We start from the raw sequence: 26167 nt of genomic DNA, 5'->3' as shown, positions 1-26167 counted from the left end.
GCACGATTAAAATTATAATATACCTAAAAAAATAATAGACATAGTTATTTAAAAATGTTGTTCTTAGAAAAATTAATGCTAATAAAAATTTGTAGCCAAAAATTTAAAAAACAAGTGAAACACATTTTATTTTTACCAAACAAACAAGTGAAAGACACTTTTAGCATCATGTCTATTTTAGTAATTATACACAGTCACAACACTTTTACATTAACATTTACCAAACACTTTGATACTATTTTTTGCACTCACAGCACTTTTGAAAACATATTTTACCAAACACTCAGATGCTTTACTTTACATCTGACTTTACTTCACAGCTGTTTTACATCACAGCTGTTTTTTCACACAGCAATACCAAACTAGCCAAAAGTGGCATGCCATCTCTAGTAGTTCTCCACCGATACATTAAGGGAAAGAATAATTTTATTTAAATTTGTATACTAAATTTGAAAGAATAATTTTATTTAAATTCGTATACTAAATTCTTGCAAAGCAACATGCCAACATTCACATTAATCAACATCTTTGCATGAGTCATTCATTGCAGATTTGAATAGTTCTGATTAGTCTTTCAACCAAGTACTTGTAGGCTCAGTGTCATAAAGTAAATTTCCTTCATTAAGTAACCCACTAAGCAAATTTTCATCCTTTAAGTAACCCATGATGCGAATTTCCTTCTTTAGCTTAATGATAGCCAAATTCAGAGGAAAGTAATTGTACTCCCTCCCATAATTGAAAGCTTGAAAGTAACATCCTGTGGTAATGTCCATCTCCATTAATAATGTATAAACCCTTAAAACACTTGATCTGTCGTCTTTCCAAAAAGGACCTGTACAGCTGTATTGTTCTATGATTGAAAAGGTTTTTTGGTTCTTGAGGATGGTGGATTCGAACATGAAACTTCTGCAATATTGTAAAGATAAATACTACTTAACCACAAGCTAATTCAACCCACTCGTGCCCGTCGCAATTCATTTTCAACTGTCTTGCACAATCGCTCAAAATCCTCCCCTTCTCCCCAAAAAACAAATTATCAGTACCACTCAATGCTGTTGCCATTCATCAATTTTAAGGTTGCATTGGTTGGAAGGAACATACAACAGCTCAAGAGCCTCCTATTAATGCTTGTGGGTGTTAGGCATAGAGAATCACAATTCAACAGACTGGTCGAACAAAACCATTCTCAAAATTCATGCATTCACGATGTGATAAAAATGTACAAATATATGCTATCTAACACCCCCTTTAGTGGGAAATAATAACAAGTACAGTTCAAACAACAATAAATAAAACTAAAATTTCCAAAAGGGGAAAAAGAAGGAATAGAGGGATATGAAAATACAAGAGAAAAGAGCTCTAAAACCCTAAAGAATGTGGGCTAGGGTAAGGCTCCAAACTAACACATCAAAAATACCAAAAAGAAGAGATGACCTTAGTCTCTTCCCTTGGGCTAAATTGCTTAACGAAAAAAACAAAACAAAACAAAAAAAATGGGAAAGAAAAGGAAAAGGAACCTACAAATGATAAAAACCCTAATTAGAAGTTAAAAAGAAGGTACACTATTGGCTTTGTGAGTCTCGTCTGATTAAGAGTCTGCTTAGGAAGGGTGATATTGCTGCAAGTAATGCCTTCGGACACTCTTCATGAGGAAGGTGACCATATCCGGATATTGCGACTAGTCTCTGCATGACACAATATACTGACATCAGATTAGATACTTTGAAAAGGTGATCGTTGTTTATCACATTCCACTAAATTATATTAATATTAATAATGAGGTTCAAGATTTTGTCAAACAATAATAGAGTGTGGGAGATTCGGCTCAGTTCAACTGGAGGGTTTTGCATATCCATACCAACAGCTTTAAATTGTTCACATTAGTTGCCTAGATTCCTTTAGTACTCCCAAAATTATAGAAGAGTGAATGCAGGAACTTACAGAATTTACAAGTTTGGAGGCCATGGCTTGAGAAGATTTAAGAGAGACAAGGGCATCCTCAGCGCCTGCGATGACCAACACTGGCATGTCTTCAACTGCCTTCAGCAATGATTCTGCATTTTTCGGAGGAAGAATTGTCTCATACGACAGTCTACCTATCTCATGGAGTGCTTCGTCCCATCCTTCTACACATAGAGGGGCCTGATTGCAAGAAAAGAACATCAAGCAAATGACAACCAAAATTTTGAGTTCACAATCACAAATCACATTTGATAAAATAAGCTCAGCATGCATCTGAAACTGTGCTGTATACTTAAACATAATCTCTCCCAAAGTTTTCCCTTTTACCCTTTTCAAGTGACTATTTTACACGATTTTCCAGGCATACCTTATAAAGGCTCAAAACGTCCGTTGTTAGCTTTGTAGCATCATACCATGCTCGTCTATTCACCACTTGAGTAATTTCTGTTCGCAGCAAAGGACGAACCAAGTACTTTTTCCCAAGTGAAGTTCTTAAGAGTATCCTTGCAAAAGCAGGCACCACTTCTCTTGACAAGCTAACATTTAGCAATATTACCCTTTTAATTGTAACCTGAATCGCATAACAAAAAAAAATTAAATTTTATGAAACTTAAAATTAAAGGAGAAAAAAAAAAAACATCTACAGAGATTCTGCATAGTGTAAGTATAGAAAAAAGCAGCATCATCCTCTTTTGAATAAAGGGGTAATGACGCCATCGTTATCACTTATTCACTTCCTGTTCCATCTTCAAGCATGATTGGATGGAATGTAACATCTTCAGACATGGTGGATGACCCCAGTATTTTCACACAATGATGTGGTAATTACCCTATCTAACTCTCCCATTGGTTACATGTAGCTCGCCAGGGTGTGGAAGCCTTATCTAACTATATACCCAAAACTATATCAGCATTTTAATAATGTGAAAATATCCTGTGAACTCACAATGTCTATCAAATTTCTAGCCAATTTCATTATGTTATTGTTGGTCAAAGAAAAGGGCTTTAAGAAGGATATCAATCAAACAAAAGGAATCAGCTATGACATGGTGACGAACATATGCAAAACATTTAAACATCACAAGGGCATAATCTTAATAATGAAACTGCCAATAATTCAGTACTAATTTAGGGATATTTGTGCAAGTAACTTAATTTCACAAGTTGGAAAGCCAAGCATAAAGTGATCCAAGGCATACTCACATTGAAAGAATTCAATGATGCCTGTACTTTTTGTGCAGCCATCAAAGCCAGAAGGCCTCCATCATCATGATCAAACAAGAACCACTGAAGAAAACCCCATCTCAGAGCAGAAAGAAAGAAGCAGGTCAACCTGAAAGATTAAGCTCAACAAATTCAGATCAATATAAATTCTAAATGGGAGGGAAACAGGAACAATGCAAAAGGTATATGGGGAGGGGACCAAATGAGCAATTAAGCAGCCATGACAGCACTGCAGGACCATGTTTAATGAAGTGCCCATGTTGGCAAAACTGTTTAGGTAGTATCAACCTACAGGATATACTGGACAAATAGTAATTTGAAGACATGACACATAATCTAGAGCAAGGAGAGGGTATGCATAAGCTTATGTGTTGCTAGTCTCCTTTCCCTTCCCGATCTCTCACTGGTCTGTCTAGTGATGCAAGATCATATTCAAATGCCATTTCCCGATCTCTCACTGGTCTGTCTAGTGATGAATCAGGGAATATTACCTCTACTTCTGATGATGCATAGGATGGATCCAAATTGTCTAGTAAGACCAAAGTGCCAGCATCTTGAGCTCTCTGCAGTCTTTGCTCCCAAGGCTTCAAAATTTGACAAGGAAAGAAATCTGGTTAAGACTTTACAATGTAATCAATAGCCAACCATTGATTTGTATGTACAATCAAACAACAAATGGTAATGTCTACAAAAAAATATCGGGAAATAGAATCTCACAAGTGGCTTGAACCAATTTCTTCTTTCCTCCTGGATTTAAGAAAACTAGAGAAATTAGAATATTAACCAAATTCATTATCAAAACTTGCGAACAGGTTGTGTGAATATGTCTTTGGAGTCGTCTAGCATATTATTGCATTTCCGTAAAATATCCAAACTTGGGACATAAAATAAGGTTCCAGATTGAACTAATAAATTTTGCTAGTATACAATTATTCCCAAAGGTTTGCTATTAACTTTAACTCCCCTATCCCCTGCATGTTGAGTAGCTGCATTTCCAGCAGTTTTTCTTCTCTTCTGTTCAGAACTTTCCCCCATAGTGGAAGCTACACCAGGTAGAACAATTATCCTCTTATGAGGATGGGTATCTGAAGTATGCATATATGGTTTGGGCCTTAATGTCACATTTGAATTCTCACCAAAACGAACTACTGCTTTCTCTGATTCTGCACATGTGCCAGAACAATCTTATTTTCATCTAATCAGTTGAATTCAGAAGTAAAATCACAGTTGGCATTCTGAGAAATCACCTTTCATTACAGGGCTTACTCTGCTGCTGGACTTGTCATTTTTAACTGGAGAGGCCACCACTTTGTCCAATCCTAACTTGGACGACACATTTGATGGTCCATCTTGGTCTCTCAAATTTGTCTGTAACTTGGAAGCTACACCAGGTAGAACTATCACCTTCTTATGTTGATGGGTATCTGATGCGCGCATATATGGTTTGCGCCTTAATGCCTCATTTGAATTCTCACCAATACGAACTACTGCTTTCTCGGATTCTGCACATAAGCCAGAAACAATCTTATTTTCATCTAATCAGTTGAATTCAGAAGTAAAATGCACAGCTGGCATTCTCAGAAATCACCTTTCACTACAGGGCTTACTCTGCTGCTGGACTTGTCATTTTTAACTGGAGAGGCCACCACTTTGTCCAATCCTAACTTGGACAACACATTTGATGGTCCAGCTTGGTCTCTCAAATTTGTCTGGAACTTGTGAGTCCTGATGAACTTTTGACTTTTTCCCGCATTAAAAAAGCACTCCACTGCATTGCATTCAAAATATTTGAAGACCATGATAGATATTAAAGTCCACTAAGAAAAAAGTATACAAGGGAAGTTATAATGATTTTGAGACATGAATGTATGGTAAATAAATATTGCTGTAAATAGTGCACTCATAATTTTAAAATTAAAAAAAGAAAACCTGAGTTTGTTTTTTGAAGAATTTGGCTTTGAAATCAAACAGCTGTTAAATGCATTTCAGGTCATTGTTGAACCCCTTCAGTTATCACCATATGGTCCCCAAGTACCATGAATGACATGTAGCCCCAGTTTTGAGCAGGATCTCTCACATCAGTTTGCTTTAAGTGATCACATCTGTTAGGGGTATTTGATTGTTTCTTGGAAAGGAGGTAGCAGCCCTTCAGAGTTGAGGCTAAGACTTAAAACCACTCACTTGTTATATCTCGCTGAAATAGCATGCTCATTTGTTATCAGCTACTACAAATCCACCAGAAGGATGTACATGCATGCTAACATGCCTCCTAGAAGTGTCAGTGGGTATCTTTCAACTGCTACCTAATCTGGCAACAAGGTACTCAGTTTTACTGATCATTGCCTTTTGAGAACATGGCTTTGAGAGTGACAATAGCATCATCATATAGATATTAACATAAACATATTTCATTATTTGTCATAAACAAACGAAATCTAGCTGCTCAAAGTTTTTTCTTCTACATGAAGCCATGATTAGTAACTATAGAAGTGTTCTACTTCAAACAATTAGACAGAACTGCTACAGCCTACAGCCCAATACTTGATAGAAAGTAATCACAAAAATGAGTGACAAATTCTCAATTCTTTTCAATCAATCAAATGTGAATCTGATTAACAATTTAACATCCTATATTTGTTTAAAAGGTTTATACCAGAAAGCACCCTAAATAAATTCCAGATGTAGATGACTGACCTTTAATTCCACCTATTTCATTTGGAAAGTTCTCTAATATTGTACGCGTTCCTACATCAAAAGTACGACAGAAAATGTAACTAGCCATTCTCAACTCTTCTTCAGAGGGCTGAGGATTCCTTTTGTCCTTTGATGTGCAGACAACATTGCATTTTCCTTGAATTGACTCCTGAAATTAGTATTCAAAATTGCCATGTAATTAGATGTCGATATAACCATGTGGACACCCTTGTTAACGATCTGTAGACTCTACAAGTTTGGCATCCAAATAGATTCAAATGAAAGAAGACAAAGGCATTACATTGATCTAAAGGAAGTAGGCTCATTAATGTTATGGAAATGTAAAGACTTTCATGGCAATGTAAAGGGAAAGACGCTGAGAAGACATCTAATAATATATTGGCCACATTGCCATAAAAAGTATATATGCAGTTAAAAGTAGATACGAGTAGGATGCATGAGATATAACCATCAAATCTAGGTTAACATCCTCAAGCAAAAACACAGATTACATTCAAATCAAAGCTACCCGAAAACCTAGAATAATAACACTAAAAGGATTAAGGAATATCTCTAAATATCTCTAAAATGTATAGACAAAGGTGCCCAGAGAGATGCTAAGAAGAAAGACTCCTTTGTCCCTTTTAATTTAACAATGATTATACCATATCTCTAAATATCTCTAAAATGTATAGACAAAGGTGCCCAGAGAGATGCTAAGAAGAAAGACTCCTTTGTCCCTTTTAATTTAACAATGATTATACCATGCATAGCACTCTACTTAAATGAGGTATGAAAACATAAAGTGGACATGATTATAAAATGTCTCTAATTAAATCTAATTTACCAGAGAATTGATATTGGAGAGGCCTGCACCCTCACCAGAAGCTAAAAATATCTCGTTCCAGCGTGGTTCACAATCACCCAAAAAGTTACGTATTTCAGCAGGACGAAAAAACCACAAGAGCTTTATCTTCTTTCTATGGTCCTCTATCAGTCTCGAATTCACCAGTGCGATAAACATGTACACAATCATAAAGGGAGTATTTCACGCCTTCATAAGTGAATGACTCATAGAACTGGACACCTTTCTTTCTCCCAGCTCCACCTTTCTTGCCCCACCTAAATTCAACATCATCTTCCATATCTGTCTCTTCAGGATGCGCCATGGCTTATCTATCTTCAAACTCAACCATTGTTTCTTAGCCCATCCAATAGTTTTCGAGAACCTAAAACAGTAAATTACCTTATAACACATGAACCATAAAAATAAACAAATAAACAAATAAAAAATAAAACTCAAACCAGAGATGCAAAACAAATTATGCAATATATTGTAAGCTGTAGTCAGGAAACAAAATTGATCATAGCTCAGCAGGCAACCAAATTCCATATAATATCTAAAGAATATGGGATCTTAGGGCTTAAGCTGAAATTTATATATTAGGAGTTCCTGGTGTTTTCCTCATCTGATCAACCTCAAAGTACCTAGTCGAGTACAAGAGAATCCAGTAGCATTAAAAAACCAAAGATGTACACAAGACTTAATGTGCTATAGAGTCAATTGATACAGTGATGCATAAGGAGCTGTTTAAAGAAGAGGGAAGTAAGAAAAAGGTTTACACTGTTTTTTCTTCTGGTTAGAACAATCAGGCAGAGCAATAAGTCCAGATTTGTCTCTGAATATTCTAGACCATCATTAGAGCCCTGGAGCCTCAAAAACGTCACGCTAAAAAAAAGAAAAGAAAAAGCATTCCCCTGTAGACACCTACAGGGCAAGATATGTTGCACATTTGCTAGCTGCAATAAACCCTTTTACAAAGTTTTGACCCAAAGATCTAAAGGAAACTCCAAAATCACTAATATAATTTTAAGAAGTATAAAATTTTTGGATCTCCTGTGTTCCATAACTCAGTAATTCTTTTTTTGGTTGAAATGGGACCAGAGCCCCAACATGAAAAACAAAACCTCTCTTTCAGATTACTCTTCAGTGCAAGAGTTTCTAAGCTTTCTTTTTGCACCATTATGTTAACTAAAACAATTCAATCTAAACCTTCTTTAATTATCAAGTAAAATTTTTTCTGCATTGTTTATACTCTGAAAGAACCCACATAAACTATATCCAGCTCTATCGTCCTCTACTATCTCCAAAACTTCCTAACATTCCTGCAAAGCATGATTTCATCAGTTTCTATTTCCATCAGGTACCTATCAGGGTGTGCAGCTGGACACAAGTATGCACGCTAAAATAATGCTTCAGCACTTCAACCTGAGATGCCATGACAAACCTTATAATAAAGGTAATAAATTTTCGAAGGAGCGTAAAGGACATAAAGGGCATCAATATTTCAAACTAAGCCACAGACATTGATAAATATTTATTATTTTCCAAATTTGAGCTAAGAAATTCCTAAATTCTAAAAACAACACTTTCTATCAGCTGTGACATTTATCAAACATGAGGAAAACTACGAATATATTTGCTGGGTATTAATCCTAACAACCAAAAAACATTGCAAGAACATGAGGGGACCATGTCATACGCCTAACATGATGCCCCTTCACTGTGAGTTGAAACCAACCAGACTCTACGCGCATTACCATTTAGGGCACATTTTAGAGCGCAACAACTGGCAGAGCAAAACTCATAACCCCTATTGTAACAAAAAACAAAAACCTTAACCATTGTTAAGCAGTAGACTGTGAATATCTGAAAACAGAGCCTCCATCTTGTAATCTTAACCCAACACCAAAAAGAATGGCAAAAACATAAGGGGCCATGTAATAAGCCAAACATGACAACCCACTCTTTCACTGTGAGTTCAAGCAAACAATCATAACCCCCATTGTAACCAAACAAAGAAACAAAAACCCAATACCAAAAACAAAACAAGAACAAAAAATAAAAGCCATATCCCCTATTAGGCAAAAGAATGTGAAAATCTGGAAACAGAGCCTCCTCTTGCACTCAAGCGAATCACTAATGCACACTTAAGTTGCAGAAAACTTTGCAATCTTATACAAAGCATAATGTATATAAACGAACGGCGGTCCGGCACACACAAAAGAAAAAAAAAAAAAATCAGCGAAAAGCTGGGAAAAGAAGAAGAGACAAAACGAACACATTGGATGCTTTGGAAAGGCAGTCAAAAAGAAAGTTGAAAACCCATGACCCACAAACAAATGTTGAGCTCAAAATGAAGAAAAAACTTGGAACGGAGGTTTAGTGAGGGATATATACCTCAACGTCGATGATGAACGAAACGACAGAGAAGCCCCATTTGAGATTTTGGAGTCCAGAAGAAAGTGTTTCAATGGAAAGCGTGTGGTCCGAGTGAGAAGAGAGAGAGTGAGAGAGAGAGAGAGAGAGAGAGGTGTAGACGGTCAAGGTGGTGTACTGGTGTGTGAGGTTTTGATACACAGAGCGAAATTAAAGCAAGCACAAAAATGGAAAGTGTGCTAAAGTGCGCCGGGTGCGTACTGTTCCTCCACAATCCTTACGTGGATTCTGAATTGACGCGGGTAGTGAGGTGAGGCGCGACGCCTTTGAGGGGAAGGCAGGACAGGACGTTGAATTCTCACGCGCGTCTCATTTGTAGTGATATTCACGTGCTTGTCTTATTTGTAGTGATATCCCAGAGTCGTACCACATATATGTGCAAATTGAAATGATAATGTTTGCCAATAATAATTCAAAGAAATTATGTATGTGTTTTTCGGTTTTTTTCAATAAAGAAAAGATGTATATGAGTTATAATAACTTTAAATAATGATTTTAGAGCGCAACAACTGGCAGAACAAAATTCATAACCCTTATTGTAACAAAAAAACAAAAATTATAATCATTGTTAAGCAGTAAACTATGAATATCTAAAAACAGAGCCTCCAACTTGTAATCTTAACCCAACACTAAAAAAAATGGCAAAAAGATAAGGGATAATGTAAAAAGCTAAATATGACGCCCAACTCTTTCACTGTTAGTTCAAGCAAACAATTATAACCCCTATTGTAACCAAACATAGAAACAAAAATTCAATATCAAAAACAAAACAAGAACAAAAAATAAAAGCCATATCCGCTATTAGGCAAAAGAATATGAAAATTTGACCTGTAAGATTTTTGAGTTGTTGGATTAATCAGTTTAAAATATAACTTAAATTGAGTGGTATGTGATTTAATTATTGACATGGAGTCAATAAAGTTTGAATTAAATTAGCATTAACCTGCATGACAAAGTGGCATGCCATCTCTAGTGGTTCTCCACCGATACATTAAAGGAAAGAATAATTTTATTTAAATTTGTATACTAAATTCATGCAAAGCAACATGCCAACATTCACATCAATCAACATCTTTGCATGAGTCATTCATTGCAGATTTGAATAGTTCTGATTAGTCCTTCAACCAAGTACTTGTAGGGTCGGTGTCATAAAGTAAATTTCCTTCATTAAGTAACCCACTAAGCAAATTATCATCCTTTAAGTAACCCATGATGCAAATTTCCATCTTTAGCTTAAAGATAGCCAAATTCAGAGGAAAGTAATTGTACTCCCTCCCATGATTGAAAGCTTGAAAGTAACATCATGTGGTAATGTCCATCTCCATTGATAATGTATAAACCCTTAAAACACTTGATTTGTCGTCTTTCCAAAAAGGACCTGTACAGCTGTATTGTTCTATGAATGAGAAGGTTTTTTGGTTCTTGAGGATGGTGGAATCGAACATGAAACTTCTTCAATATTGTAAAGATAAATACTACTTAACCACAAGCTAATTCAACCCACTCGTGCCCGTCGCAATTCATTTTCAACTGTCTTGCACAATTGCTCAAAATCCTCCCTTTCTCCCCGAAAAACAAATTATCAGTACCACTCAATGCTGTTGCCATTCATCAATTTTAAGGTTGCATTGGATGGAAGGAACATACAACAGCTCAGAGCCTCCTATTAGTGCTTGTGGGTATTAGGCATGGAGAATCACAATTCAACAGACTGGTGGAACAAAACCATTCTCAAAATTCATACATTCACGATGTGATAAAAATGTACAAATATATGCTATCTTCCACCCCCTTTAGTGGGGAATAATAACAAGTACTGTTCAAACAACAATAAATAAAACTAAAATTTCCAAAAGGGGAAAAAGAAGGAATAGAGGGATATGAAAATACAAGAGAAAAGAGCTCTAAAACCCTAAAGAATGTGGGCTAGAGTAAGGCTCCAAACTAACACATCGAAAATACCAAAAAGAAGAGATGACCTTAGTCTCTTCCCTTAGGCTAAATTGCTTAACGAAAAAAACAAAATAAAACAAAAAAAAAAAGGGAAAGAAAAGGAAAAGGAACCTACAAACGATAAAAACCCTAATTAGAAGTTAAAAAGAAGGTACACTATTGGCTTTTTGAGTCTCGTCTGATAAAGAGTCTGCTTAGGAAGGGTGATATTGCTACAAGTAATGCCTTCGGACACTCTTCATGAGGAAGGTGACCACATCAGGATATTGCGACTAGTCTCTGCATGACACAATATACTGACGTCAGATTAGATACGATGAAAAGGTGATCGTTGTTTATCACATTCCACTAAATTATATTAATAATAATAATGAGTTTCAAGATTTTGTCAAACAATAATAGGGTGTGGGAGATTCAGCTCAGTTCAACTGGAGGGTTTTGCATATCCATACCACCAGCTTTTAATTGTTCACATTAGTTGCCTAGATTCCTTTAGTACTCCCAAAATTATAGAAGAGTGAAAGCAGGAACTTACAGAATTTACAAGTTTGGAGGCCATGGCTTGAGAAGATTTAAGAGAGACAAGCTAGGGCATCCTCAATGCCTGCGAGGACCAACACTGGCATGTCTTCAACTGCCTTCAGCAATGATTCTGCATTTTTCGGAGGAAGAATTGTCTCATACGACAGTCTACCTATCTCATGGAGTGCTTCGTCCCATCCTTCTACACATAGAGGGGCCTGATTGCAAGAAAAGAACATCAAGCAAATGACAAACAAAAATTTGAGTTCACAATCACAAATCACATTTGATAAAATAAGGCAATAAGCTCAGCATGCATCTGAAACTGTGCTGTATACTTAAACATAATCTCTCCCAAAGTTTTCCCTTTTACCCTTTTCAAGTGACTATTTTACACGATTTTCCAGGCATACCTTATAAAGGCTCAAAACGTCCGTTGTTAGCTTTATAGCATCATACCATGCTCGTCTATTCACCACTTGAGTAATTTATGTTCGCAGCAAAGGACGAACCAAGTACTTTTCCCCAAGTGAAGTTCTTAAGAGTATCCTTGCAAAAGCAGGCACCACTTCTCTTGACAAGCTAACATTTAGCAATATTACCCCTTTAATTGTAACCTGAATTGCATAACCAAAAAAAATTAAATTTTATGAAACTTAAAATTAAAGGAGAAAAAAAAAAAAAACATCTACAGATATTCTGCATAATGTAAGTATAGAAAAAGAGCAGCATCATCCTCTTTTGAATAAAGGGGTAATGACGCCATCGTTATCACTTATTCACTTCCTGTTCCATCTTCAAGCATGATTGGATGGAATGTAACATCTTCAGACATGGTGGATGACCCCAGTATTTTCACACAATGATGTGGTAATTACCCTATCTAACTCTCCCATTGGTTACATGTAGCTCGCCAGGGTGTGGAAGCCTTATCTAACTATATACCCAAAACTATATCAGCATTTTAATAATGTGAAAATATCCTGTGAACTCACAATGTCTTATCAAATTTCTAGCCAATTTCACTATGTTATTGTTGGCCAAAGAAAAGGGCTTTAAGAAGGATATCAATCAAACAAAAGGAATCAGCTATGACATGGTGACGAACATATGCAATACATTTAAACATCACAAGGGCATAATCTTAATAATGAAACTGCCAATAATTCAGTACTAATTTAGGGATATTTGTGCAAGTAACTTAATTTCACAAGTTGGAAAGCCAAGCATAAAGTGATCCAAGGCATACTCACATTGAAAGAATTCAATGATGCCTGTACTTTTTGTGCAGCCATCAAAGCCAGAAGGCCTCCATCATCATGACCAACAAGCACCACTGAAGAAAACCCCATCTCAGAGCAGAAAGAAAGAAGCAGGTCAACCTGAAAGATTAAGCTCAACAAATTCAGACAAATATAAATTCTAAATGGGAGGGAAACAGGAACAATGCAAAAGGTACGTATATGGGGAGGGGACCAAATGAGCAATTAAGCATCCATGACAGCACTGCAGGACCATGTTTAATGAAGTGCCCATGTTGGCAAAACTGTTTAGGTAGTATCAACCTACAGGATATACTGGACAAATAGTAATTTGAAGACATGACACATAATCTAGAGCAAGGAGAGGGTATGCATAAGCTTATGTGTTGCTAGTCTCCTTTCCCTTCCCGATCTCTCACTGGTCTGTCTAGTGATGCAAGATCATATTCAAATGCCATTTCCCGATCTCTCACCAATCAGTAGACAGTTTTTATCTGCCATTTCTGGCACAACATCACCAGTCTAGACAGATATAAAATAACATTAAGTTCAAGGACAGTAACTCTTTCCTCTTCCCGCTTCTTAAGAGGAAGGAGTTAGAATCTGACCCCCACAACAAGCGTGCTTTGGGAACCTCTACAATGAAAAAGCAATGTTGGATGAATTGCAGTGTTTGAAACACCTAGAGGTCTTGACTTTGACCATAAGAAGTATCTCTTGTTTCCAACAGTTATTTAGCTACAAGAACTTAGTGACCTGCACTCGAAAGCTCAGCCTCAAACTTTCCGACAATACGAGGTTTCTTGATATATCATCTCTGGCCAATATGAAACATCTTGATTACCTTCGAATTGATAAGTGCACTGATTTGGAAGAATTGAAGGTTAATTGGGAAGCACGAGGTCCTAATGATCCTCGCGAATCGATGACGATAAACCAAAGTTGCTTCGTTGGCCTTCAAACAGTAAATGTACGTGGATGCCGAAAAATGAAGGATCTGACATGGCTCATTTTTGCTCCAAATCTCACAACATTAATTGTAGAGGAATGCTCTGAAATGGAAAAAATAATGAGTTTGGAAAGATTGGGTGGAGTGGCAAATGTATGGAACCCTGCATTAGAACTCTTGTGGATGCTATCTATAGTTGTACATTTGGTTGTACAAAGACCTTGAGCACCAAGTTTGCAACTGGTAACTAAGCTCTCTCTCTCTCTCTCTCTCTCTCTCTCTCTCTCCCTATGTATACTCATGCATGCATATATGTAAGACAATTTTAGTAAACGGATGACATTTCTGTTCATTCTTTCTACTTCTGTAGGTGTTTATTTGAGTTTTAGTTCGACTTTCCTCTAAAAGGTCTATATATAGAGCATTGGACTTTTTAACAAATCTTATAGATTAGAGACCGGACTTTTGTGTTGCAATAGAAAGGATGCATATTGCCAAATATTCATCTCTCTCTGCACGCAGAGACTTTATAGAAACATAATTTTGTACTTAAAACTTGTAAATAATTCCAAATTTCTTTCTTGAAGACTTCAAGTTGAAGTTTGTGTAGAATGAAGGGCATCCAAGTTAGCTACCAAAACATTGTTTGAAAGTGAATCTTTTAAGTAATTTAAAACGGACAATGGCAAGTTGTATAAGGTCGAATATATTCATATTTTTCATCCCCTTAATGATTTGTTGATTTTCTTATCCCCATGAGGAAGATTTGTTGAGCACTAGTCTGACATTGGTTGGACAACTCGGACTGAGTGTCTAATAAAGCTACTTAAACATTTTCTTTAAACAATCTCCAATCTGTTCAAGAGCGTAGCTAGACATAAAATTCATTCAAATTTAATTTATGGTTTCTTCTTTATGTGGCAGGTATGGCTGAAGTGGAAGGCTACTTTGGAGCCTGCTACAACAGTTGCAAAAATAATTAGTAGAAAGTTTTACTTTGAAAGAAAAGGTTCTATACGTGTATTAGCACCTAAAATAAGCTGTACTAGATATTTTGTTTCGTTGAATGCCTTAAATCCTTGCCATAGTGTTATTATTATTATCGATTTATAAATCGATAAAGTACTATATGTATACGGTTGAAAAATTGAACAATCTTATTTATACTAAAGTATTATTGTTTGTGTAATATGTCAATGAGATGTACTAGCTCAATGTCTTGTTGAATGCCTTTTAGATTGAGATCCCAATGTTATGCAATTGTATTCATTGCTAGATCAAGTCCCAGAGAGCCAAATTTTAAAATTTGATATATCATATATTTTATATAAAAGTTATGAATTCTAGCTTTGGATATCAGGTAAATGCTCTCTACCATTGAAGCTACAAGTCCTCACATAATCCAATTAATTTAGTTGGTTTTATGATTGACATATAATGTTGAACATCTTGTATTTAGAAACTCAATCATGACCCCTTTTTCTATATTGAAATTTGATTATTTTTTATCTTCCCAGATATAGGGAGCAATTAAGACTCAATTTAAGGAGTTTGTTATGTTGATAACTTGATATGCATTGTTCAGCTTTATTGATATACAATGCCATGCACCAGCATTATCTTCGGTTCGTAACTTTAAGCACATCAACACACAATTCATGTACTGAATTGGATACTACTTTAATCAATAATCACTATGTGCAAAGATTTTTAAAAATAACATATGATCTATTGATAAATGAAATGGGTTGGTGATCATTTTCCTTAAGTATAGAATGAATCTTGTTGATAGAGAGTTGGAGATGCCCTTCCAGAAGAAGTCTTTCTGCATCGAAAGAAGTCTTGTTGGGGAGGGTTTCTAGGCCACTAAAGAAGTCTTTCTAGCATGCTGCTTATGGTAGCTAGATTGGACTGTGTAGATTCATTTTTTCTTCAGAGACCAAATTAGTCTATCTTTCTTGTCCATAGTTCCTAGAGGAAAAGACTCAATTGCATTAGCTTCTCCATTGCATATGACATGTTTGATAGGAGTAAGATTCCATGACTATTGGTTCTATGAAACAAAAGCTTCCATTTAGCTCCATGCTTTGTGAGACATTGACTCTCTTCCTTCAATGATCGATACTGCTATAGTCTCAAGAGGCTGTAGAGCGCTTGTTTGCCTCCAGTAAGTTTGGAAAATAGAAAACTTTTTGGACTTTCACTCAAAAACCCCCTAGGGCTCTAAACAATCCTGCACCCTTGCTTGGCCAAGAGTGCTTTGTTAAAATCTCCCAAATCCCTAAACTACATGCCCTCCTTGCATTTAAGATTAGTTTAGTCTTGTTTCGCTTGTGAATCCTGCCCTCCACACCATTTTCACCCCACCATAACTTACCTACAGCTAATTGGATTTTCCCCGAAAATGATAGTAAGAAACCTAAAACAGAACATAAGGTAAGCTGGGATAGCAAAGGAAACAATCTTAGTGAGAACCTCTCCCTACTGAAGACAGTGTTCTTTGCTTCCACCCCTGTATTTCACTCATAATTTATGCTTGACATATACAACTGATTTTGTTTTACCTTTTCCATAGTGTAGCCAACCCCAAACATTTATTAGGATTATTAAAGACTTAGATCCTAAAAATAGAATTAAGGATTTGTTGATTCAAACTAGTAGTATTTTGGCTGAAATAGATGCTGGATTTTCCTATGTTATTCTTTTAGCATGACATCACACGATATAAATCAAGGATTCTCACTATTTCCTTGAAGCAATGTGGTCAAATCCCATGTTTAACCAGAGCCATGTTTAATGTGATTAAGGATTTGTATGAGGTACTTCTTTCATTAGTAATCAATGGAGTTGTTTCCTTATTACAATTACTTTTAATTGACATAATCATGACGAAAGAATACGGGGACTAATTTTCAACACGCATTCCCCTGACATAATAACAACATTTTTTAATTGAAGTTTTACATCAATAAGGAGATTCAGGAACAGATAGAGATCTGCTTGAGGAACTGTATTTTTTATGTACCTTTCTCAGCAGATTGAGCACACTTTATGGTTGACCAGGCCAATGCATCCATAGCGTCAACACATTTCTTAAGAAGAGGATCATCCCGGGGAAGAAGATTCTGCATATCATCAGAGGCAAGAATCACAGAGTTCACAGCCCTCACTAGAAGAACCTGAAGTGCAATCCTCAAAAGATTCTGTGCCCCCTCTATGTCTTTTCTGTTTAAAGCTTCCATAGAAGGGACTACAGTGTGTTCCATGGTCGCTTTATCTGGCAGCACAACCTCAAACCCCTGCATTCATAATGAGAAAAATGAGTAATATTTGCTGGCAACAAAAAAGTACTAAAATGAACATCATAACCTGATGTAGCAATAGTGGCCAAAAAAAAAAACCTAATGTAGCAATAAAAAAGGTTACAAGTCTAATCATTCTCAGTTATAACCATCTTTCTGAATTTAGTGCACCAAGGAATTCATATTCAGCATGCAGAAATGAAATGCTATTTGTATAACTATTTGACCAAGCTGTGCAAGTTTTCAAAATTGGAAATTTTATACAATTTAAAAACTAATATGGGCATCTCTTTTGTGATGTAACCGAAACTACATTGGATATCCAATACCTCTAAACTAAAATTTCTTCATCATCTTGGTATTTTCTTCTGCAGCAGTATTAATTATTTGACATGTCTACATAAAACATATGTTTTGTTCTGCAGCATTATTAATTAGTTGACTGGTAATCTATTGGGAACAAATTGCCATTTCTAGACCAAAAGCTGCAGAATGGAATTACCTCGCTCTGCAGTTTCTCCTGATAGAATCATGTTGTCAAAGTTTGCACTCCAATCTGCAAAGGACTCCCAGCTTCAAGTGGCTTCAACTTATATGGGTTTGTTGAATGCTCATTGAATCTCTTTTCCATGGTTATATATGGATATTGTTACTTTCAAGTTAAGAGGGGTGCAAGGCAGACAAAAGAGAGAACTATCTCGGCTGAAGCCCAAACTCATGATGGAAATATGGCACCAGGTGGAAATATGGCCCAAGCCCAATTCCAAATTGCATCTCAGCCCATAGAGAGCACTATCCCTGCCCATGTAGAGACAACCTTAAAGTGCATCTCAGCCAGAGAATGGTGCTGCATCAACCCCTATGCCCAAAAGGAAGAAGAACCAAAAAGAGAATAAGAAGAAGAATGTTGCCCAATTGCACTTGGAGAAATGTAGGAAAACACAGAGACAGTTTAGGCCATGGAATTGATAAGTCTGGGACTCATGTGTTTAATGGGCTATAACGATTGTTCCAAGCTTATTTTGTGTTTTGGTATGTTGAAACTCATATTGAGTCTTGCAATGTTTTGAAACTCATTTTGTGTATTTTGGTAAGTCAGGTAACTCATTGAGTCTTGCAGCATTTTGAAATTGATTTTTTGTGTAATTTTGGTATGTTGAAACTCATATTCAGTCATTAAAGTATGTTGAACTCATTCACCAGCTTGAATCCCTATTTGTAAAAAGATGGTATTTTCCAAGACATTTCAAGTATTTAGGAAAGCTTGTATTTTGGTATGTTGTGTTGGATCTTTAACATTTGCACTTGATAGGTTGCATTCATCACTTACTGTGAATTTGGAATTTCCACTTGACAAACACTTTGATATAAGCCTATTGGAATTTGGTGTGACATTCACTTTTTCTATCTACATTTTCAACTTAAAACTAAACAAATATTCCACACTTTAATGGAAATTATGGAAACCAAAACAAAATCACAAAATCACAAAATCACAAAATCACAAAATCACAAATTAATTTTCATTCCATAATTTGGGATTCAATTACAAATTAAATTCACAAAATACAAGCCTCCCATAATCCATTAATACAACTTACCCATAGGATTTCATTACAATACACGCCTCCCAACCACCGAATCTCACCATCATCTTATTCAAACCCAGAATTACACCAGAATGAACACAATCCAATTGAAGATGAAGAAAGCCCATGACAGAAAAAGAACAACACTTAGACATCTGACTCTTGCATTTTTTCTCCCCACTTCATGCTCCAACTCTCTAGTCCTCTGAAGCAAACCCTGGATCACATTCCTTGCACGGGGACACATATCGGGATCCATCCACATAAAAAAACCACATTCTCGATGCATGAAAAATATTTCATTAAATCCCAAAAAAATTTAAACTAAACCCAGAAAAATTCCAAATAGGCCATTACTGTTACCCGAGACCATTGAGGACACCAATAGAACCTTCTCCCTGGGTGTGCGTCTGTCCAGGATGTACAAACCCGAGCTTTCAGCCCACACCCACATCGAACAGTTGATTCCCCCTTCATACACTGATTCGAGTAACTTTGGTTGCTCCGGTAGCTTCGGTTGCTCATCTTCAACCACTTTGACAACAGATTTAGTAAAGCTTTGAGTTTTATGGTGGAATGGATTTTTTGGGTCAGGTTTTTATACACTGGGAAATGGAGAGAACTAACATAGCAGGATGAGAATGGAGGGAAAAGCAAGAAAAAAGGAGGGAAATGCTTGGATTGGCTCAGCCATGGCCAACTGGATGCCAACGTGGCACTTTGGGGCCCATAATGGATGAGTAGACCCTCATGCAGCACTAATGTGGCTGAAAAGACGATATTACCCACGCCACCTCAGCATTTCAGACGGAGATAAGGATGAAGTTGACGGAATAGGGCAATTTGGGACACGAAGTTAACGTTTAGGGGGTCATGTGAGACAAAAAAATGTAAGAGGGTAAATTGAGACAAAACCTTAAAGTCAGGTGCCAAATGTGCAAATAAGCCTATATTAAATTTGAGAAGGTTTACATCTAAAGATTTGTGTTGCCTCTATCCTGTATGTGCATGACTACCTACAAAATTGTATAATACATTAATGCATCTTTTGTTTGGTTTTTTTACATTTTACCCACTTGAACTTTAGGCTCAATCTCACTTCACCACCTAAAAAAAAAAATTTGTCCCAATTTACCATTTGAATTAAAAATTTGTTGTAATGTACCACCTCTGGCTAATTTTGTCTAAATTTTTGTTAAAAATAAGAGTGTTTTAGTATTTTTGTTAAATTATCTCAATTTGTTTTTTAGGTGGTGAAGTGAGATTGAACTCAAAATTTAGGTGGATAAAATGTAATAAAGCCCTTTTGTTTTAGTGGTAGCAGAGTAGCTAGTCCATAAAAATTAAAATTGAGTTTGTATATATTTTTAGATCAGGAATAGGTCTAATAATGCAACTCCAAAACAATTCAAAAGATAAAAATATTATGCAAATACGACTAGTATATGAAAATGACAAAACAGTATAATACGTATGATTAATAATTAGATAGGTCTTAAACTGTGATTAAAGCTTCAGCTTAATAAGGAGGAATGGTTACTTATATAGGATAAGGAGCCCAAGCAATTTTCTTCTCAATTACCACCTTTCCAAAAGTCAATTACAATTAAATCAATTTGTATAAAGGATCTTCTTTTCCAATTATTGGGGAAACATATTATTATGATATAGCATTATTGTTTAGCATTTAAAAGTGTTATGCTCCTGTTCATGCTGTCCATTGTAACAAAATGTTCTAAACAAAATTGTATGATACTATATCTTTTGTTTTAGTGGTAGGCTAGCAGAGTAGCAGAAGAAGCTGAGGAGCTTCTAGCTACTTGCTGCCAAATCTTGATGTGTGACATGTGTCTCTACTTTAAGAGTTTTCTTCATTTATTTTTTCTAACTAAATTTTGATCAAATACACAGGGGTTTGAACCCCGGTGATTTTAAAGCCTACTTCTCATTGTTGAAACAGAGCTTAATCTTGAGCAGTGGAGGGCCTAAATTCAATTATGTCATGGATTACGGGATTCGTAGTTTTATATATTCTAAGATCCTTTTAAAAGATTAGTATTTTGTGGATGCAAATGGGTCTTTATTTATAACCACATTACTCCATTGAGGATGACACACTTAACAAGTTGTGGCGGTCATGACAATGAAACCTCCACCATACTTATTGTACCACAACTGATGGGACCCACACCAGCTCCATTACAGCCTTTAAATAAAAGTCGGATCAATCCTACATGCGTGTGTGCTTGCCTTGCCTAGCTACTCTATCTCAAAAATATTTACAAATCTTTTTGTTCTTTCGATCCATCTGCAAGCAATGGGCAACATCTTCTCAATCTCATTTTCAGGCGATGGCATTGTTTCTCGCTGCTGGGATTCCATTAAGCGACGAGCAGAATATGTTCATAAGCTCGAAGAAAACCATGAAGCTCTGAAAACGTCATTGGAAGAATTAACAGCTATAAAGAATGGTGTGAAGACAAGGGTTGAGGTCGAGGAGCAGCAGCCATTCATGAAGCGGTCAGAGCATGTAGAGTGGTGGATTTCAAGTGTGGAAAGTACAGAGGCTCAAGTCAATCAAGTTGTAACCGATGGCGGCCAATTATTGATATAGACCCTATAAATAACAGTGTAACTGTGTAATACTTCAGAATGACAACATTGAGTTTCAAATTAAAGTACTGAGATAGGAGCTATGGATGGAATGGGTGTGACAAGAGTTTTTGTGATAATGGTGGTGTCTATTGTGTTTTTGGCATTAACAATTGTGAAAGCTGAAGCTGATGGAGATGGAATAAGTAGTGCCCCTGCTCCATCTCCTTCTCAGCAGCCTTTGAGTCCTATAAACGCGAAAGTTTATGCTTGTGGTGAACGATGCGTTGGACAATGCATGAAGGAAGCATCAAAGTACCCAGTCTACACAAAATGCACTACTACATGTATGGAACCCTGCATTAGAACTCTTGTGGATGCTGTCTATAGTTGTACATTTGGTTGTACAAAGACCTTGAGCACCAAGTTTGCAACTGGTAATTAAGCCCTCTCTCTCTCTCTCTCTCTCTCTCTCTCTCTCTCTCTCTCTCTCTCTCTCTCTCTCTCTCTCTCTCTCTCTCTCTCTCTATGTATACTCATGCATGCATATATGTAAGACAATTTTAGTAAACGGATGACATTTCTGTTCATTCTTTCTACTTCTGTAGGTGTTTCTTTGAGTTTTAGTTCGACTTTCCTCTGAAAAGTCTATATATAGAGCATTGGACTTTGTAATAAATCTTATAGATTAGAGACCGGAATCTAAAAATCTTTTTTTTTTTTTTTCCCACTTTCTCATTCATTAGTGTTGCAATAGAAAGGATGCATATTGCCAAATATTCATCTTTCTCTGCATGCAGAGACTTAATAGAAACATAATTTTGTACTTAAACTTGTAAATAATTCCAAATTTCTTTCTTGAAGACTTCTAGTTGAAGTTTGTGTAGAATGAAGGGCATCGAGGTTAGCTACCAGAACATTGTCTGAAAGTGAATCTTTTAAGTAATTTAAAACAGAGGAGACAAGTTTTATAAGGTCGAATTCATATTATATTGTACGAAAATAAAAATTAATATTTTTCATCCCCTTAATGATTTGTTGCTCTTCTTATCCCCATGAAGAAGATTTGTTGAGCACTAGTCTGACATTGGTTGGACAACTTGGACTGAGTGTCTAATAAAGCTACTGAAACATTTCTTTAAAAAATCTGCAATCTGTTCAAGAGCATAGCTAGACATAAAATTCATTCAAATTTAATTTTGGAAAATTCTATACATACCCAAAAATCTTCTTATTTTACCCAACTTCTCAATTTACCCAACCATCACTTTTTTGAAATTAATATTTTCTCATTTTACCCAACCCAAATTACTATTATGCCCTTATTAATAATACTCAACCTCCCTCCATCCCAAACTTACCTTCAACCTCATTCTCATAACTAAACTTCAAACCCTAAACCAATTTTTGTCCCTATATCATCTAATCAAGATTGTTTTGACGAATAAAGAGTCAAATCGTCGTTTGGGAGCCTTCAAATGAGGGTTGTGTGCAAACTTTTTTGTATTATGAACGCCATGAACGAATCTGGATTCGCGCATTGTTCGATGGACCAGTGTCGAACATTTGCATTATGTTCGGCAGGTGCCTGCTGAAGATTTGCATTTTATTCGGCAGGTGCCCACCAACCGATGGTTGTGTGATAATTTTAGATATTTTTGCATCATTCGGTGAGCACTTGTCGAACATCCTATCATTATTCGGTGAGCACCTGTCGAACATCCTATCATTATTCGGTGAGTACCTGCCGAATATAATGCAAATGTTCAGCAGGTGCTTGCCAAATAAAATGCAAATGTTCAGCAGGCACTTGCTAAACATAATGCAAATGTTCGGCACTAGTCCACCGAACACTGCGCAAACCCAGATTTGTTCAAGCTTTTAATACCCACGAAAAAATGCAAAAAATTGGCACTCATACCTTATTTGGAGCCTTGAAAATAATGATTTGATCCTCAATTCGGGTTAAAACACTTGATTGGATGATATGAAGTCAAAACTTTGATTAGGATTGGAGTTTGGTTATAGAAGAAGTTGAAGATGAAGATGAAGATGAAGATATGATGTTGGGTATAGAAAGAAACAAAGTTTTTTTTTTTTTTTTTAAGTTGCATTTGTCCTCAATGGTCATTTCATCATGGGACATAATTGTCCATTCATGATTAAAAATTTTGTTGAGTAAAATAAGAAGAATACTGAGTATGTATAGAATTTCCCTTTAATTTATGGTTTCTTCTATATGTGGCAGGTATGGCCAAGGGTTTAAATTTCGAAGTTTTCGGCGAAATTTCGCCGAAAATTTCGTTTTTTAGGGGTTCCGAAATTTTAACACGAATTCGACTAAATTTCGGAAAATTTCGGCGAAATATTCGAAATTTCGAATGCCCCAACAGCAAGTTTTTTTGAATTTGAGCGAAATTTCGCTCAAATACCCAGCCTACCACTGTAACAGTAACCCGAGCTCAAAATCTCAAATACCCAGTCTAACGGGCGCGGCAGGGGAAATCACAGCCCAGGTGACGAACCCCAGCAGCTCCTCAATCATAGCCATGGCGTCCTCCTCGGAGCAATAGTTCGTAGCCCAGTACCGAGCCAAGCTTAACCGCTTCCCTCGCTCCCAAATCTTCTGGGACGCCAAGGTCGCCTCTCGCGTCGGCGACAAGCTGGGCCTCCGCCTCAGAGAGATCGGCGTCACCGCCGTCGAGATCGACCTCGCCCAAGAGCTCTCCAGACCGGTCCACCACCGCCTCAGGGTCTTGCCGCTCTTTGACTCCGTCAAACGAGCTGGTGTTGTTGTCGATGGGGCTGAGAAGCTAGGGCTTCGTACAGCCTTGATTGATTAGTTTGATTGGAATGGACGGTGAGGATGGGCAAGTGTAATTGGTTTCGGTGTGAGCCAAGTGACACATGTTTTGTGAGGCCTATAGTTTATTTTAGAGAAAATTTTTCAAAAATGCATTAAAGTTAGTTAAGGATATGAACTATTAGTATACGTGAATGATCTAATGAGGGAGAGAGAAATTAACATAAAAAATTTAATTTTGAGTTTTTAAAACTCATGTTTATAAATTTACAAAAATATCCCTCGTTTTAAATGCTCATATATCTTAAACTATAGCTTCGATCGATGCACAGTTTACGTTTATGTGTTCGTGTGTTCGAGACCTTTCCAACTAGTCACAAATCGAAGTCAAAAGTCCAATAGTTCGAAAAGTCAAAAAACGGGTCAAACTAATTTAAAACAAAAATTATAAAATTAACTCAAAATATTTTATTTCTCAAATAAATTTTTAAAATAAAACTTGAAAAAATACGGGGTCTCACAATCTATCTCTCTTATAAGAATTTCGTCCTTGAAATTCCCAAAGAAAGTAATAATTGAATAACTTCAAATAAGCACAACAACAATAATCCAAAGCTGTGATAAGTTCTTTTCATTTATAAAAAACTGGAAATAAATTACACAACCTCTGAGGTGTTTGTTTAATCAAATTTATGTAATTATTAATTAGTGAAGCATTTTTTTAACAGTATTTGCCACCAGCGCGCATTATATTCATCACATATCACATGAAACCTACCATATAATTTGGTTTTTTTCAATGTTTTTTATCAATGTAGTAGATAATATGTTAAATAAACATATTGTGAAGTTTCATTCAAAATTTCCGTATTTTGATAATAATTTCCATCGTTTCCGTCAAATTTTTGTCGAAATTTAAAAATCTTCGAAATTTCCGTCGAAATTTCCATCGAAATTTCCTCGAAACTCGAAATTTTATTCCTTGGGTATGGCTGAAGTGGAAGGCTACTTTGGAGCCTGCTACAACAGTTGCAAAAATAATTAGTAGAAAGTTTTACTTTGAAAGAAAAGGTTCTATACGTGTATTTGCACCTAAAATAAGCTGTACTAGATATTTTGTTTCGTTGAATGCCTTAAATTCTTGCCATAGTATTATTATTATTAGTACTATATGTATACGGTTGAAAAATTGAACGATCTTATTATACTAAAGAATTATTGTTTGTGTAATATATCAATTAGATGTACTAGCTCAATGTCTTGTTGAATGCTTTTAGATTGAGATCCCAATGTTATGCAATTGTATTCATTGCTAGCTCAAGTCCCAGAGAACCATTTTTAAAATTTGATATATCATATATTTTATATAAAAGTTATGAATTCTAGCTTTGGATATGAGGTAGATGCTCTCTACCATTGAAGCTACACGCCCTCACATAATCCAATTAATTTAGTGTGTTTTATGCTTGACATATAATGTTGAACATCTTGTATTTAAAAACTCAATCATGACCCCTTTTTCTATATTGAAATTTGATTATTTTTTATCTGCGCAGATCCAATACAGGGAGCAAGTAAGACTCAATTTAAGGAGTTTGTTATGTTGATATGCATTGTTCAGCTTTATTGATATACAATGCCATGCACCAGCATTATCTTCGGTTCATAACTTTAAGCACATCGATCAACACACAATTCATGTACTGAATTTGATACTACTTTATTCACTATGTGCAAAGATTTTTAAAAAATAACATATGATTTATTGATAAATGAAATGGGTTGGTGATCGATCATTTTCCTTATGTATAGAATGAATCTTGTTGGTAGAGAGTTGGAGATGCCCTTCCAGAAGAAGTCTTTCTGCATCTAAAGAAGTCTTGTTGGGAGGGTTTCTAGGCCACTAAAGAAGTCTTTCTAGCATGCTGCTTATGGTAGCTAGATTGGACTGTGTAGATTCATTTTTTCTCCAGAGACCAAATTAGTCTATCTTTCTTGTCCATAGTTTCTAGAGGAAAAGACTCAATTGCATTAG

The 26167-nt window shown here is 36.1% G+C and overlaps 3 protein-coding genes and 1 pseudogene across 4 annotated transcripts; 1 reads left to right on the top strand and 3 right to left on the bottom strand.

Annotated features, from left to right (window-relative positions):
- Positions 1 to 1264: 1264 nt before the first annotated feature.
- Positions 1265 to 3227, bottom strand: LOC147287100 (uncharacterized). Its single transcript, XM_086238882.1, has 4 exons — positions 3166 to 3227; positions 2330 to 2533; positions 1942 to 2142; positions 1265 to 1685 (listed from the first exon to the last, which is right to left on the bottom strand). Exons 1-4 carry the CDS (start codon positions 3205 to 3207, stop codon positions 1563 to 1565), a joined length of 570 nt encoding a protein of 189 aa, XP_086095008.1. The 5' UTR covers positions 3208 to 3227; the 3' UTR covers positions 1265 to 1562.
- Positions 3228 to 3235: 8 nt separating this feature from the next.
- LOC147287099 (uncharacterized) lies at positions 3236 to 7049 on the bottom strand. The gene is made up of 6 exons (XM_086240882.1): positions 6890 to 7049; positions 4775 to 4954; positions 4434 to 4688; positions 4114 to 4349; positions 3591 to 3770; positions 3236 to 3295 (listed from the first exon to the last, which is right to left on the bottom strand). The coding sequence occupies exons 1-6, from the start codon at positions 7047 to 7049 to the stop codon at positions 3236 to 3238; spliced, it is 1071 nt and encodes a 356-aa protein (XP_086097008.1).
- A 4220-nt stretch (positions 7050 to 11269) lies between these two features.
- LOC147287098 (uncharacterized) lies at positions 11270 to 13015 on the bottom strand (annotated as a pseudogene). Its single transcript, XR_015121608.1, has 4 exons — positions 12889 to 13015; positions 12049 to 12252; positions 11649 to 11853; positions 11270 to 11392 (listed from the first exon to the last, which is right to left on the bottom strand). The product of XR_015121608.1 is annotated as an uncharacterized LOC147287098 (transcript).
- A 7980-nt stretch (positions 13016 to 20995) lies between these two features.
- Positions 20996 to 25931, top strand: LOC147287097 (uncharacterized). The gene is made up of 2 exons (XM_086238883.1): positions 20996 to 21766; positions 25689 to 25931. Exons 1-2 carry the CDS (start codon positions 21433 to 21435, stop codon positions 25760 to 25762), a joined length of 408 nt encoding a protein of 135 aa, XP_086095009.1. The 5' UTR covers positions 20996 to 21432; the 3' UTR covers positions 25763 to 25931.
- The last annotated feature ends 236 nt before the right edge of the window (positions 25932 to 26167 follow it).

Source organism: Dryas octopetala, chromosome 4 (assembly GCF_963921425.1).
Source record: "Dryas octopetala chromosome 4, drDryOcto1.1, whole genome shotgun sequence".
Lineage (NCBI taxonomy): Eukaryota > Viridiplantae > Streptophyta > Magnoliopsida > Rosales > Rosaceae > Dryas > Dryas octopetala.
The sequence above is the reverse complement of the archived record's forward strand: the minus strand, read 5'-3'. Positions and strand labels throughout refer to the sequence as shown.